We start from the raw sequence: 14,615 nt of genomic DNA, 5'->3' as shown, positions 1-14,615 counted from the left end.
CTGCGAGGGCGGGGCTTGCTGCCGGCGGATGCGAGCGGTCCGGCGCTGCAGCCGCGGTCCTGGCGCAGGGCAAGGTGAATGCGAGGAGGCCGCCGGAGCCTGGGCCCAGGCCGGGCCGGGCGCGCCGCAGACGTGCGGAGAGGTGGTGGGGGCGGGAGCTCCGCGGGGGCGGGAGCTCCGCGGGGGCGGGAGCTCCGCGGGGGCGGGAGCTCCGCGGGGGCGGGAGCTCCGCGGGGGCGGGAGCTCCGCGGGGGCGGGAGCTCCGCGGGGGCGGGAGCTCCGCGGGGGCGGGAGCTCCGCGGGGGCGGGAGCTCCGCGGGGGCCGGGGCGCGTCCCCGCGGAATGCGGGAATCCAGAGCCCCGGCGATGCGGACGCGGTTTCCCGGGGAAAGCGGGGATCCAGAGCCCGCTGGGCAGTGTCGGGAGAAACAGGGAGAGCGGCGGGCCGCAGCAGTGGCTTTTGCCGGCGTCTGGGGGGTGCGGAAGGGAAGGGAGTACCAGGGCAGACCCTCCACTTGGGCATGGCCTGAAATGTCAGAGCGGTTTAGGCTGGATATTACAAAAAGGCACTTCAGCCAGAGGGTGGCTGGAACGGGCTCCCTAGAGAGGTGGTCACAGCACCAGCCTGACAGGGTTGAGGAAGCATCTGGACAATGCTCTCGGCCACATGGGTGCTTAGGGTGTCCTCTGCAGGAATAAGAGTAAGACTCGATGATCTTTGTGGGTCCCTTCCAATTCAGCATTGGAATTGTCATATCCTGTGATTCCTGGTGTGCCAATATTCTGGAGAAACAAAGGGGGTGATCCTTCACCAGGAAGGGGCCTGCTGAAGATATCAGCCGAATTCGTGGGGGAACGGTGGGGAGCATGTTTTGCCCTAACACATGTGCAGGGCAATGGACGCTTTTCCACCCTCACTGAAGTGTCTGAGGTGTCTGAAGGACTTGGTTTGGTGCTTGGTCATCTGCACTGGGCTCTAGGAAGAGGCCCCAGGTGTGTTCACACACAGGCGATGTAGAACGACGGGTAGAGAAGGGTGGTGGGAACACACATACTGGTACAGGGTGTGGGAAGAGTTCAGGGCAGAGTATCCTGCATGCCACACAGCAAAGCAAGTGGGAAGATGAAATTGGCCTCGATACATGGGCATATACAGAGTGTAGAGACTGGGAATATGCCAGGGTCTTTGATTTTTTATCCCAGTGTTTCAGAGGTGTGAATGTAGAATACAGAATGTACAGGTGGTGTCATTTTTTTGTGAAACAGTGATAGAGGGGTGTCTCATGCTCTGGGGACTGCTAACAGAAATATTAGCTGCTTGGCTGCTGTTAAGTCTGGCCCAGAATTTCCCAGTTGTAAAAAGTCCTTGCATCTGTAATAATCTAAAAGGTTTAGGATGGGATATAGAAGAGCAGTAGATGAAGATTAATGATTTCAAGTAGTCATTAATGGAAGACTGTTCTATTTCTTCTCCTTTCTGCTAAAGATAGTCCCTGCAAAGTGGAAGAGGTAGATCTTGGAACAGGAGGATTCCCCAACTAGAGAGTTCCATGTAGCTCTATCTCAGTATATTATCAAACATCTGGAAACTAGGAGGCAAATACTGGTGATTAGTTATTTCAAGTAATTTTGGTGAACAGTTTGAAAAGAGATTATTTGCCTGCAAAAGCTGATAATAAATTAAAAAACACAGTCGTAACAAAATTTTGTAGCTAGGGCATCACAGTTCTGCTTGAAGGAATTTGCTATTAGTGGCTGAAAGGACTTGGCCATTACTTGTTGACAGTGAATACTGTCTGAAAAAACAGAATTATTTTTGCATTTAGGCACATAACAGGTCAGAGTCAGGATAATAATGTCTGTTATTAAACTAACAACAATACATTATGTGTTTCTTTAGGAAACATCCAAGTTATCCTAGAAAACAATAAACCACTTTAATTAGTGGCAAATTTCCACATGCAGTTGATACTTACATTTCATTGTAACCTATGTTATGCTAGGGTAAATATTTTGGCTCTTCAGAAAAGCAGGTGTTTAAAATTGACAGCAATAGAAAACCTGTCTGCACCAAGGCCAGTGCATGGCTCACTTGGCAGATTTTTAAAACTAGTGTGTTACAGAGTTTCAAGGCAGTATTGGGAATAATTCTGCTTTGAAATGTAATTTGAACAGAAGTTGAAATGGATAAATACGAGGAATTGCTTTTGATTCCAGTCAATTCAGACAGATTTGAAGTGTCTCCATATCTACCTCTAAAATTATTTCAAGAGACCATTATTACAGCCAAATAGCAACTGTAATTAAATGTGATCTTCTTGGCTGTAAAGATATGTGGGCTAGTGATTCAGTTCTGTTGGGTCTGTAGTTATGGTGAAAAATGAGCTTTTATTTTTTCTCTTACAGACCTACCATTTTAGATGGTATGTTCTGTGTCTCGGTGGAAGGTTTTTAGAATTTTAGACAATGCTTGAAGAAAAAAGGAGGACAGAAAACTATTATGCTTCTTAAAAGCCCGATTTTCATAAATTAATAAAATTCTTCATAAAGAAAGCATCTGCTTTGTCAGAGAGGTCACGATGCTCCTAGCTCAGACAGATAACTTGTAGTTAACGGACTTCAGATAAGTTTGCTTTGTTACTTCCTTATTTTGCAGTTTTTTTACTTTGGCTTCTTGTTTTATATAATAGAATATGTATGCAGCAGTGGCCAGCTTGAGTTTTGTGAGCGGCTTGCCTCTAGTTACACTAATATTGTTCATGCAGTTTCAAAGACAAGCTTATAGGTGTGTCAGAAGTGGCATTCATATTGTGCTAATCAATGGTGAGTCACATTGATCACCATTTTATTTGAATTAATGTCTGGTTTTACATAAATAATGACAGGATGTCCTGCTTAGAACCACCTCCAAAGGGAGGTTGTTTTAGAAATGAGGAAAAGCAGTGGGTCTGTTAGATCTGAGTCTGGCTAATGTCACTGCCAGTCATAGTTTTGTAGAGCCGTAACAGATTGCAAGTGGACTAGAAACACCACTTTACCTTTGGCAGCATGGGATAGATTCTTGATCACCCTAATTTTGCTGTTACACCAAAGCATTGTTTTGTCTTGTGTGATGAAACCTATACTAATGTCTTTAAAATAGGGAAATCTTGGAAAGTTGCTGAATTTTGTAAGTTTCATGAGAGTGTGAAGTCACTGTGGCCTTTCTTTAGAACTTTACTGAAAAAATTGGAATGCAATCTAAAAGGAGCATAGAATTGCTCTTGTTAATGTTATCATGTAATATAATGTATAATATATTGTATATAATTGTAGTATAATGTAATATTATCATGCTTTTGTAGCTGGCAAAAATCAGTAGAGAGACTGATACTGCTTTGAGGCAAGGATAAGCAAGCCTTGTGCATTAATCCAGAAAAAGTTCAGTCTGCACAGTGGAGCAAAAATCTGACATAACATTAGATTTATACCAAAAGGATGGTACTTATTTAAACTCTTCCTAACACCTGAGTAATTTCTGTTTGGGAGGAGAGGAAATTTGGGTTATTTTTGGGTTTTTAATGCTGTATCCTTTTTTAATAGTTTTATTTAATCTAATACTGTATTATTGATTTTTTTAATGTACTTTGGCCTACAAAAGTGTATGTAAGGCTTTGGAAGTAAATGTTTGACTTGCTTTACCTCACCAAAATTTGTTTTCGTGGAGATACATAAACTGTCTCAATCAAAAACTTTCTCTTTTTGTTTACAGAGTCTGTCAGTGGATGCATCTCAGCAATTTGTTCCACTCTGTAATTGGGAATGGGATTTTCTACTTTCATTTACTAAAGCAGAATAATTTTTCTACTTATACAGAAGTTTTCATCAGAGCAGGGAGAAGTCTTTTTACTGTTTAATTACAGTTGAACTTCACAGTACTTAAATATCGCTTATACAGAATTTTTATATCCTATTAGTAGAAATAGAATATTAAAATTGAGCTTAACTAGAAAAAAAAAATATGTATATTTGTGTTCTAAATTTTGGAAACAGAACTTATTTGTTCTGTTACATACTATGTGTCCATTATCAGTGGAGTAGTTACTGTGTATCCACAGTTTGGGCTGCACTGGTGTATACTGTTTATGAAGTGCACACCATTTGCCATGATGAAATTGCGGTACTGTTAATGATACACTTTTTTTTCTCTCTCTATTATGTCAGGAGGTGTACTTTAAGAATCTTTCAAAACAGAAACAAAAGGAAGTCATGGAGAAGAATGGAAACAACCACAAACTTCGTGTTTGTGTTGCTACTTGCAACCGTGCTGATTATTCAAAATTAGCGCCCATTATGTTTGGTATTAAGGCAGAACCACAGTTTTTTGAGCTTGATGTCGTAGTGCTTGGTTCCCACCTGATTGATGATTACGGGTAAGGTGAATTTTTTATCTACCAATATGTTTCTGAAGTGTTAGCAATGATAATGTGAACATCAGGTTAAAAGATGTCTTGGCATCATGAGTGTACACAATGAAGTTTGACTTTTTTTTCCAGAATTTTATTTTGCAGCTCCTTATGAGAATGCATATTTCTGGGATTCTTTTGTGCCAGTCTTGGAATTCTAGAAAGTTTTGTGCAAATATTGTAATTGAGACCCTAAAGAGGATCACAGACTTTTTGAAGTGAGAAACTTCATTTTTCCCTTAAACCTGGTGATTGTCAAATGGAAATGTGCTACAGTTTTTTAATTTTCATGGAGAAAAGAGCCTTCTCAGTCATTTTAAATTGCAGTTCTTGGGCTTTACATTTATTGGAGAAAGTACTTATATATTGCATATCCCAGGAGAACACTGTTCTTACTTCCAGTGTTGTGGAGGCAGGAAGTTGTGGTTGTATGTTTCTGACAGAATGAATAACAAAATCATAGATATATGGTTATCTGTGGTGTATGGGTAGGTGGGAGAGAACAGAGTCCCTATCCATAACTCTCCATAAGTAAGTATTCAGATTGGCTGCCCAGGAGGACGAGATGTCTTGGTCCAAATCCCTTCCCTTGGAATTACTTCCCTCATCCCAGGTGGATATTCTCCTGGTTGCTGGGGAAAAGGTTGAAGGAGAAGTATGGATAGCCTTTGTGGGACTGTGGTTGATTTTCCTCAGGCTGTGTTTACCAGATTGGACCCAGGAAGTGAAATAGATATGAAAACTCATATTTGGAAGACAAAATCAGACTTTAGCTTAGGTCTGCAGTATATCAGCATTGTTGAAATTTTAGAAATGTATAAGCATTATCTTCCAGTAGAGATACTTGCTGGACTTTCCAGTGAGAAATTTTGGCATTTTATAAACTAGGACAGGAGGAAGTTATATTATCTCAAATTACTAAGACAGGATGTTCCACTGGTGACTGTTCTCTTTCTGCACATTATAGCACTCTGTTCCTTGCTTTGTATTGGGTGTTGTTTCCATCCAGTAACATGGCAAGGTGAATTCAACATCACAAAACTAACCTGATTGAAAACAAAACCAGACAAGAACAAAAAAAAAAGGTTTAACTTCTTGACAGGTTAGTATGTTGAATTGCACCCTGTCTGATTGGAGAAATAAAGTAACCACATTTCATTTGCTAAAAAGGAGAAACATGGCCCTAATTTCTCTATATCACATAACCTTTTGCTGTCTGCAAGACTGGTGCAAAGTAGTACAAAATACTACTTTTCCAGTTCCAAGGTGGTTTTAACACTTGTCTCTGTATTGTGAATTATTTGTAATGCACAGAGCAAACAGTAGAGATTTTGATCTGGCAAATATTTTTGCTGTTAATTACTTCGAGGTAAGTATTCTAAAACCCAGGTACTCCTTGGGGTTTTTTCAGGGCCTAGCCCTGCACCCCTTAATCTGGGTCCTAGAAAATTATTTGGTCCTCAAAACATATATGTTCTAGTGATGTGAATGGGGTAATTAAAAGAAGCAGAAGTCAAATGACACTGATCCTGTAAAGTGTCTTTTATTGAAATGCTTGGAGGATTGAAAAAGTAACAAAACCACCAGAAATGCAGAGTCTTGTTTGTCCCTAGATTTGCATCTTTCAGAAGGCACAGAATACAGAAACAAAGAGAATAAAGTTTACTGAGATAAATGTACATAATCTGGAAAATTGTAAGTCTATGCAGAATATTTGTAGATGGAGTTGGAAACATTGTGAAGTTTATGCTTTATAAATGCAAGCCCCTTCACTACATAAAATAAAAAGGATTTGCGTTTAAAAAAATGCAGAATCTGATATAATATATGTTACCTGCAAGATGTTTTCTTTAAACATACAGCTTTGCATCACATCTGTTGTATTTATACGTTTGTCCACAGAAAAGTCAATAAACATACCCTTTCTGACAGGAAATCATGCCATGTCTGCTCTCTGAAAGGCTCTGCAGACACATGAACAAGGAGTTTAATTTCTGAGGATTTCCAGATTATGTTCAGCACAGTTCCTCCTTAAAGGTGCCTAGAGAAACTGGATATTTGGAATATAGGAAGGATCTTCACAGGGATGAGAATATTCTGTTAAAATCTTAAAAGCTTCCTTCCTCAGTGAAGAAGATGTGAAAAGCAGGTCTTTTTACAAACCCCAGTACCGCTGTTGTAATTCATGTTTATTTTGTGAAGCAATATTGCTGTAAAATCAAGTTGTATTTACTCTAATAACCTTTTCTCTCTGACCTTCAGTAATACCTATCGTATGATTGAACAAGATGACTTTGATATTCATACAAGATTGCACACCATTGTGAGAGGGGAGGATGAAGCAGCTATGGTGGAGTCAGTGGGCCTTGCATTAGTCAAGCTACCTGATGTCCTCAACCGCCTGAAACCTGACATAATGATAGTTCATGGGGACAGATTCGATGCTTTAGCCCTGGCGACATCTGCAGCCCTGATGAACATTCGCATTCTTCACATTGAAGGTGGGGAAGTCAGTGGGACCATCGATGACTCCATCAGACATGCCATAACCAAACTGGCCCATTACCACGTGTGCTGCACGAGGAGTGCAGAGCAGCACTTGATAGCCATGTGTGAAGACCACGACCGCATCCTTTTAGCAGGCTGTCCCTCATATGACAAGCTGCTCTCTGCCAAAAACAAGGACTACATGAGTATTATTAGCATGTGGCTAGGTAAGTGGGCCACTTTTTATGTTTTTCTCACATACCTTTCAACACTAGATGAACTCAGTAAGTAGGTTATCAGTCAAAAAGTAATATATTTTTAATAGTACTTGAAATTTCTTTCTACATTTGCTTTGATTCTGTTTTCTGCCACAGATGAAAAGCTTCAAATGCATTTTACTGAACACTTCTGGACCTTCTATTGAGTCAAAAATAACTCCTTAAATGGGTAATTTCTCTGAGCAGAACAATTTAAAAGCAGAACAGTCCTACATGAGCAGTTACTTTGGTGTATTAGAGTTTTGCTTAAATAGAGTCAAAGCTGTTCAGGCCTAATATAAAAAAAATCAAACAGAATTTCTGTTATGAGCCTTTTTTTTGAGGAATGCACTGCAACAGGACAAAATGCGCTAAAGGCTTTTGGTGTTTCATACTCATTGACTTAAAAATAATTCCTGTAAACAGTGGGGTTTTATGTTTGCTTTTTGTCTTTGACAAAGAAGTCTCCTGTTCAGCTACCATATGTGGTTGGAAGCTGGAATCTTTTTCGATCAGTATATTTTGCAGATAAATGTTTATCAAATATACTAGGACAAGTATGACTGACTATTTCAAAGCCCTGGAAGTTAAGTCTTTGCTTGAGAATGGACAACTGACACAAAATCTGAGTGGCTTCAGAAGTTATTCCGGATTATAGTGGTGTGAGAACAGTCTCTCGATCCTGGTGTAGTCTTGGAAAGCTTCAGAAGCAGGCTTGCAAGTTAACAGTTTGTTGACATTTAGGTAGTGGTCTCTAAAGTTATGAGACATGCTTAGAGAGGCAAATAACAAGCTACCCTGTAACTCCCTTGTTTTTTATTGTAGCACTGATTCCTATATGTTAGATATATTCCATTCAGTGCCTTGACTTTTCAGGCTTTCACATCTGTAGTTCCAAAAGTATGTCCTTCCTTCCTCTTGCTGTTCTATGCCAATAAAAAACTTTTCTTGCCCTCCATTTGGACAGGTGAAGATGTCAAAACCAGAGATTATATAGTTGCTCTGCAACATCCTGTAACCACAGATATTAAACATTCCATAAAGATGTTTGAACTGACACTAGATGCACTCATCTCCTTCAACAAGAGAACACTTGTTCTATTCCCTAATGTGGATGCAGGTGAGTAGAATACCTTCATGACAAAGTGTCACATAACAGATTATCTTCAAAAAGAGTGCTTTTATCCCACGTCCTCCAGCCAGGTGGAAATAGCTGGATGGTGTCAGCCTCATGGGTGCATCTGTTGCAGCTCTATATTCACATTGCTGGAGGACATTTCAGCTTTTCAGTGTGGGCAGGAAAATGAGGAGAAACCATGTGACATGTAGGAGTAGTATTAGCGTCTCTTAACTTAAAACTACAAAGATCGTTTTTCAGTAAATTCTTGTATCAAACTTTGGCAAATGTGCTGAGCTATATGATTTACTGTGTAAGGATAAAAAGAGAACAAAACCTTATTCAGAGCTGGCAACTCAGTGAATGGCTGGATGCTAGATTCTTAAAGTAGAATTTAAATAATTTCTTATACTTTGGTTTTCTGTAGGAAGCAAAGAGATGGTTCGTGTGATGAGGAAAAAGGGCATTGAACATCATCCCAATTTTCGGGCGGTAAAGCATGTGCCATTTGACCAGTTCATTCAGCTAGTTGCTCATGCTGGTTGCATGATTGGTAACAGCAGTTGTGGTGTCAGAGAGGTGGGAGCATTTGGTACACCTGTCATCAACCTGGGGACACGTCAGACAGGAAGAGAAACAGGTACATGTTTGCTTAACTCTTCAGTATTTTGTAATTCAGGATATTGCATTAGAGGTCTCACTGTTGCTTTAGTGGAAGCAAGGGGAGGGACATAACTGATGAAGAGTGATGTCAATCTGATGGGCATCTTCCCCTCACAGAAGAAATAAAAAAAAATTTTTTTTTCATTTCTAAAGCAGCTCACACTCTAATGCAATTTGAGGATCTGATCTGTCCTAATATGTTAATTTTTTGTTGTCTAGGTGAAAATGTTCTTCATGTTCGTGATGCTGATACACAGGATAAGATTCTTCATGCCCTACAGCTGCAGTTTGGGAAGCAGTATCCATGGTGAGTACATTCATCTTAATTCATTGGAGGAGATGTTAAAGCAGTAGAGTAAAAGGCATTTAGTCTCTTAAACTTAAAGCCATTAAGGTGTTTCATCATATTTGATTGGAGCGCTTTTAATGCACTAATCTGAGTTTACAAATGACTTCTCATTTCAGAACCATGTGATATCTGGTATGGCATAGTATTTATAGAGCAAAATGTTACTAGCAATGTTTCAATACAAGTAGTCATTTAACATCCAACAGAAAGTCAAGAGGCCAAAATACATGTTAACATATATCTGTGTGATTAAGAGAGCTTGTTCTTTAGGAACAGCATGGGGGAGGGCATCCTGTCTGTAGTCTGACTTGTGCCTGAAGGACACTTTTTCATGTGGTTACAAATAACACTGAGAGCCAAAAAATGGGCAGGATCATGAAGACTACAAAGTCACGGTGAAGTACGTGAAAAACATCACTGCCCAAGTCACCTCCTCATGTATCCTACCAGTCAGAGAAACTGGGAATAGCTAGAGGCAGACAGATTGTGCAGATCAGTGTCTGGGTTTGTGGCTTTTGCTATCGAGAAGGTTTTGGCTTTTATAACAGTGGATTATGTTTTTATGATTTTTAGCCTGTTATGGGGGAAGGGGATCCCCCTGGCTAAAATCATCACTTCCTCTGACTTCAGGACCAGTGCATCCCTATGATCCAGAAATCAGGCTAAGAGGGCTGGACACCTAAATAGATGAGATTCTATTCAAACAGAAGAAATAAATTTATGGGATGTGAAAAAAGGGACAGAGGACTAATGGAACACTGTCACAATATGCAGGGATGTGCAAAGGAAGACCAAAGCCCACTAGGAATTCAGTCTAGCTAGGGTTATCAAGGACTTTTGCAAGTTCATCAGCAGCAACAGGAAGAAACGGGTAGATGTGTGGCTGCTGCTGGATCATATGGGTGTCCTGGTGATGAAAGACACAGAGAAGGTAGATTTATGAATGCCTTCTCTGTTTCAGTCTTTACTGCTGAGAACAGCCCTCAGGAATCCCACACATCAGAGGTAGTAGAAAAAGGCTGGAGAATGGAAGACTTGTTTGTAGAAGGATGGGTTAGAGATCAGCTACACAGATTAAACACCCATAAATCTACAGGCCTGATGGAATGCACCCATGTGTGCTGAGGGAGCTGGCAGATGTTGCTAAGCTAGTCTCCATTATCTTTGAAAAATCACAGAGTGGGGGAGATGCCTAATAAATGGAGGAAAGCCAGTGATACTCCCATCTTCAGAAAGGGTTACAGAGAAGGTCTGACAGGAGATGTGGTTGGGGGCCATTTAGGATACAGTGATCATGAAATAATAGAATTCTCAATAATTGGTGAAACAAGGAGGGCCACCAACAAAACTTCTAGACTGGACTTCTGGAAGGCAGACTTTTGCCTATTCAAGAATCTGAGTCAGAAAGATCCTTGGGAAGCAGCCCTTAAGAACAAAGGGGTCCAGGAAGGATGGATGTACTTCAAGAAAGTAATCTTGAAGGCACAGGAGCAGGCTGTCCCTGTGTGCCAAAAGATGAGCCATTGGTCTTGATTGAAAAAGAACTTGTGAAGGAACTAAGGGAGAAAAAGAGGACGTATCAGCTTTGGAAGGAGGGGCAGGTAGCTCAGAAATGTTTAAGGATGTGGCTAGGTCACGTAGGAAAAAGCCTAGGGAGGCAAGAGCCCAATAAAAACTCAATCTGGCCACTTCTGTGAAGAATAATTAAAAAATATTTTTATAAATACATTACTGACAAAAGGAGGGGCAAGGGTAATATCCATTCATTATTGGATGGGGAAGGGAATTTAGTAACTGAAGTTGAGGAAAAGGCAGAGATACTTAATACCTTTGCCTCATTTTTCATCAGTAAGACAGTCCTCAGGACAACTGTCCTGGGCTGGTAGATGGTGTCAGGGAGCAGAATGTTCGCAGTGTTATTGAGGAGGAGGCAGTCAGAGAACTGCTGAGCTGCTGGAATGTTCATAAATCCATGGGACCAGATGGGATCCATCCCAGGGTGATGAGGGAGCTGGCAGATGAGCTTGTGAAGCCACTCCCCATCATTTACCAGCAGTCCTGGCTCACTGGGGAGCTCCCAGATGACTGGAGGTTGGCCAGTGTGACACCCATCCACAAAAAGGGTAGGAAGGAAGATCCAAGACACTAGGGGCCTGTCAGCCTGGCAAGCTTATGGAACAGATCATCTTGAGTGTGGTCACATGGCACCTACAGGATGCCCAGGGGATCAGACCCAGCCAGCTTGGACTTAGGAGGGGCAGATTCTGCCTGACCAACCTGATCTCCTTTCATGACCAGCTGACCCACCTGGTGGATGCAGGAAAGGCTGTGGATCTTGTCTGCCTGACCTTCAGCAAAGCCTTTGACAATGTCTCCCACAGCACTCCAGCACTCTCTCCCTGGAGAAGCTGGCAGCCCAGGCTTGGGCAGGAGCACTTTTTGCTGGCTGGCCAGGCCCAGAGAGTGGAGGTGAAGAGTGCTGCATCCAGCTGGGGACTGGGCACCAGTGGAGTCCCCTGGGGATCTGTACTGGGACCAATCCTGTGTGATATCTTCATTGATGATCTGGACAAGGGGATCAAATTCACCGTCAGTAAATTTGCAGATGACACCAAGCTGTGAGCAAATATTGATCTGTTAGAGGGTAGGAGGGCCCTGGACAGCCTGGATTGAAGAGCCAGTTCCAGCGAGATTTAACAAGTCCAAGTGCTGGGTCCTGCCCTTGAGTCACAACAACCTCCTGCGGTGCCACAGGCTGGGGACAGATTGGCCTGACAGTGCCCAGGCAGGAAGGGACCTGGGGGTACAGGTGACAGACACCTGAGCATGAGCCAGCAGTGTGCCCTGGTGGCCAAGAAGGCCAATGGCATCCTGGCCTGGATCAGGAGTGGTGTGGCCAGCAGGAGCAGGGAGGTCATTCTCCCCCTGTACTGGGCACTGGTGAGGCCACACCTGGAGCGCTGTGTCCAGTTCTGAGCCCTCAGTTCAGGAAGGACGTTGAGACACTTGAACATGTCCAGAGGAGGGCAACGAGGCTGGTCAATGGTCTGGGACACAGGTCCTGTGAGGAGTAGCTGAGGATGCTCGAGTTGTTTAGCCTGGAAAAAAGAAGGCTTGGGGTGACATAATCACTCTGCACAATCTTTGAAAGGAGGCTGTAGCCAGGTACATGGGGGTTGGCCTCTTCTCCCAGCAACCAGTGACAAGATGAGAGTGCCTCAAGCTACACCAGGGGAAGTTGAGGCCAGATACTAGAAAAAATTCTTCACAGAAAGAGTGGTTTAGCATTGGAATGGACTACCCAGGGAGGTGGTTGAGTTGCTGTCCCCAGAGGTGTTTGAAAAAAGACTTGATGAGGCACTCAGTGGCGTAGTTTAGCTGATGATGTTAGGTCACGGGTTGGACTTGATCATGTCAAAGGTCTTTTCCAGCCTAGTCTATTCTGTGATCCTGTTATTTGGGGTCTGGAGCATCTCACAAGGACAGAGAGAAAATGTGGAAGCCAGCCCTGTCTAGAGAAGACAACAGAACTGAGAGGGGGTATCTCTTCAAAACAAAAATACCTCCAGGCATGTGCCCAGACAATGGTGCCAGACTCTTCTCAGTGGTGCCCAGTAACAGGACAAGGAGTAATGGCCATAAACCAAAACACAAATAACATCAACATGAAGAAGAGCTTTACATACAGGGTGGCAGACCACAGGCACAGACTGTCCAGGTGTGTTGTGGGTCTCCCTCCCTGGAGACATTAAAATCCCACCTGGACGAGTTCCTGTGTCACCTGCTCAGTGTGACCCTGCCTTGAGCAGGGGTGGGTTTGGCCTAGATGATCTCCAGAGGTCAATTCAAACTCAAGCTGTTCTGTGCTTCTATGACACGATACTGGATAGCTGATTTGACCTCATGATAATTAGAGAGAGCCCTGAGTGCAAGCTTCCAGAGAAGCTGCAGAATTCTGGCAAGGTACTTTTCCTTATTCCTCAGCCCTAATGAGTATTGACCCTCATTTCTCCATAAGTTCGTATAAATATCGATAGATACTGGTTCAGCTAAGGACAAGGATAAAAAGAGTGTTTCTTAAGAATCTAAACAAAGCAATAAAACTGAATTCTTTAATACCAAGTATCTGATGCCATGTATGATATTTTAGAAACAGACATGTTGAAAACTGACATGAATGTAGTTTATTATTACATAGTTAGCATCAGTGTGATAAGTACATCTTATTTCATTTGTAGCACATAAACAGTCCATATTTTTATTTCTGATTTATGATGTGGGTCTCTTCATTAAACTTAATTTTACAGGGGTTTTGGCACAATTTTTTTTCAGTTTCCTACATTCCAGTTTCATATTCCAAAATGGAGCTAGTGCCAGACTTGAAAGATCTGTGTGTGTTCTGTAAACCACTGTCACAGTGTACCATATTGCATGACAAACTTTTCGTGGTGTGAGCTGCAGTATTGGCAGAGTAGCCAGATCATAATATTGCAATGACACTGTTAAACTTTTCTGTCATACAAAGAACTTTATAGACTGCAGTGTTATTTCAAATTACATTAATTCTTTTTTGTATTATAGCTCAAAAATATATGGAGATGGTAATGCTGTTCCAAGGATTTTGAAGTTCCTTAAATCTATTGACCTCAAAGAACCATTGCAAAAGAAATTCTGTTTTCCTCCTGTCAAAGATAATATCTCTCAAGATATTGACCATATTCTAGAGACACAGAGTGCGCTGGCAGTGGATCTAGGAGGAACAAATCTCCGAGTAGCAATTGTCAGTATGAAGGTAAATATTCTGTTGTGCTTCTAAATATTCTGCAAACTTCATTTGGCTTTGTGGATATGGGCTTGTGTTGCAAAAGAGCTCCAAAACAAAGCAGTCTGTTGACTTTTGCTGAGGAATAAAGATTTCTCCCCTTCTTTTCTGCCTCTCATACAGTCATGATACAACTTGCTTACTGGTTGGCTCTTCTAAGACAGATATTAAACTAGCAATGCCCATTTGCTGGTGCAAGGTTGTAGCTGCCTCTTTGTGCAGGTTGACTACGGACTTTGAAGAACAGAACAACTTCCGCATGTGTTGGTTCTCCTTAAAAGGTGACTCAGTTCAACCTGCAAATTTTTGTGTGTAAAGCAAAACCTGGAAGGCTTCAATGGTAGGCTTTTTGCTTCTCCACTGCCTTACACTGCCATGTAACAGACACACAAGACCATTCTGAGCAACAACCAGCATCTAGAAAATCAATTTACTTAGCTCTGCAGCATTTCAAAGATGTGAATAAAACTCACAA

At 42.0% G+C, this 14,615-nt stretch overlaps 1 protein-coding gene across 4 annotated transcripts in view; it reads left to right on the top strand.

Moving 5' to 3' along the window:
* Positions 1-14,615, top strand: part of GNE (glucosamine (UDP-N-acetyl)-2-epimerase/N-acetylmannosamine kinase) — a 39,851-nt gene that overhangs the window by 16,387 nt on the left and 8,849 nt on the right. Inside the window, exons 1-8 of one of the 4 annotated variants that reach the window (XM_058864717.1) lie at positions 24-74; positions 741-993; positions 4,204-4,412; positions 6,708-7,159; positions 8,157-8,309; positions 8,734-8,946; positions 9,189-9,276; positions 13,900-14,110. In XM_058864717.1, coding sequence (XP_058720700.1) covers positions 4,249-4,412; positions 6,708-7,159; positions 8,157-8,309; positions 8,734-8,946; positions 9,189-9,276; positions 13,900-14,110 — 1,281 coding nt within the window. In that variant the 5' untranslated portion in view covers positions 24-74; positions 741-993; positions 4,204-4,248. Of the gene's footprint in view, positions 1-13; positions 75-316; positions 994-4,203; positions 4,413-6,707; positions 7,160-8,156; positions 8,310-8,733; positions 8,947-9,188; positions 9,277-13,899; positions 14,111-14,615 lie in introns of those variants that run through there. The other 3 variants (XM_058864718.1, XM_058864719.1, XM_058864716.1) reach the window with 3 other exon arrangements.

Source organism: Poecile atricapillus, chromosome Z (genome assembly GCF_030490865.1).
Source record: "Poecile atricapillus isolate bPoeAtr1 chromosome Z, bPoeAtr1.hap1, whole genome shotgun sequence".
Lineage (NCBI taxonomy): Eukaryota > Metazoa > Chordata > Aves > Passeriformes > Paridae > Poecile > Poecile atricapillus.
Note: the sequence above shows the minus strand (reverse complement) of the source record. Positions and strands in the feature narration are given on the sequence as shown.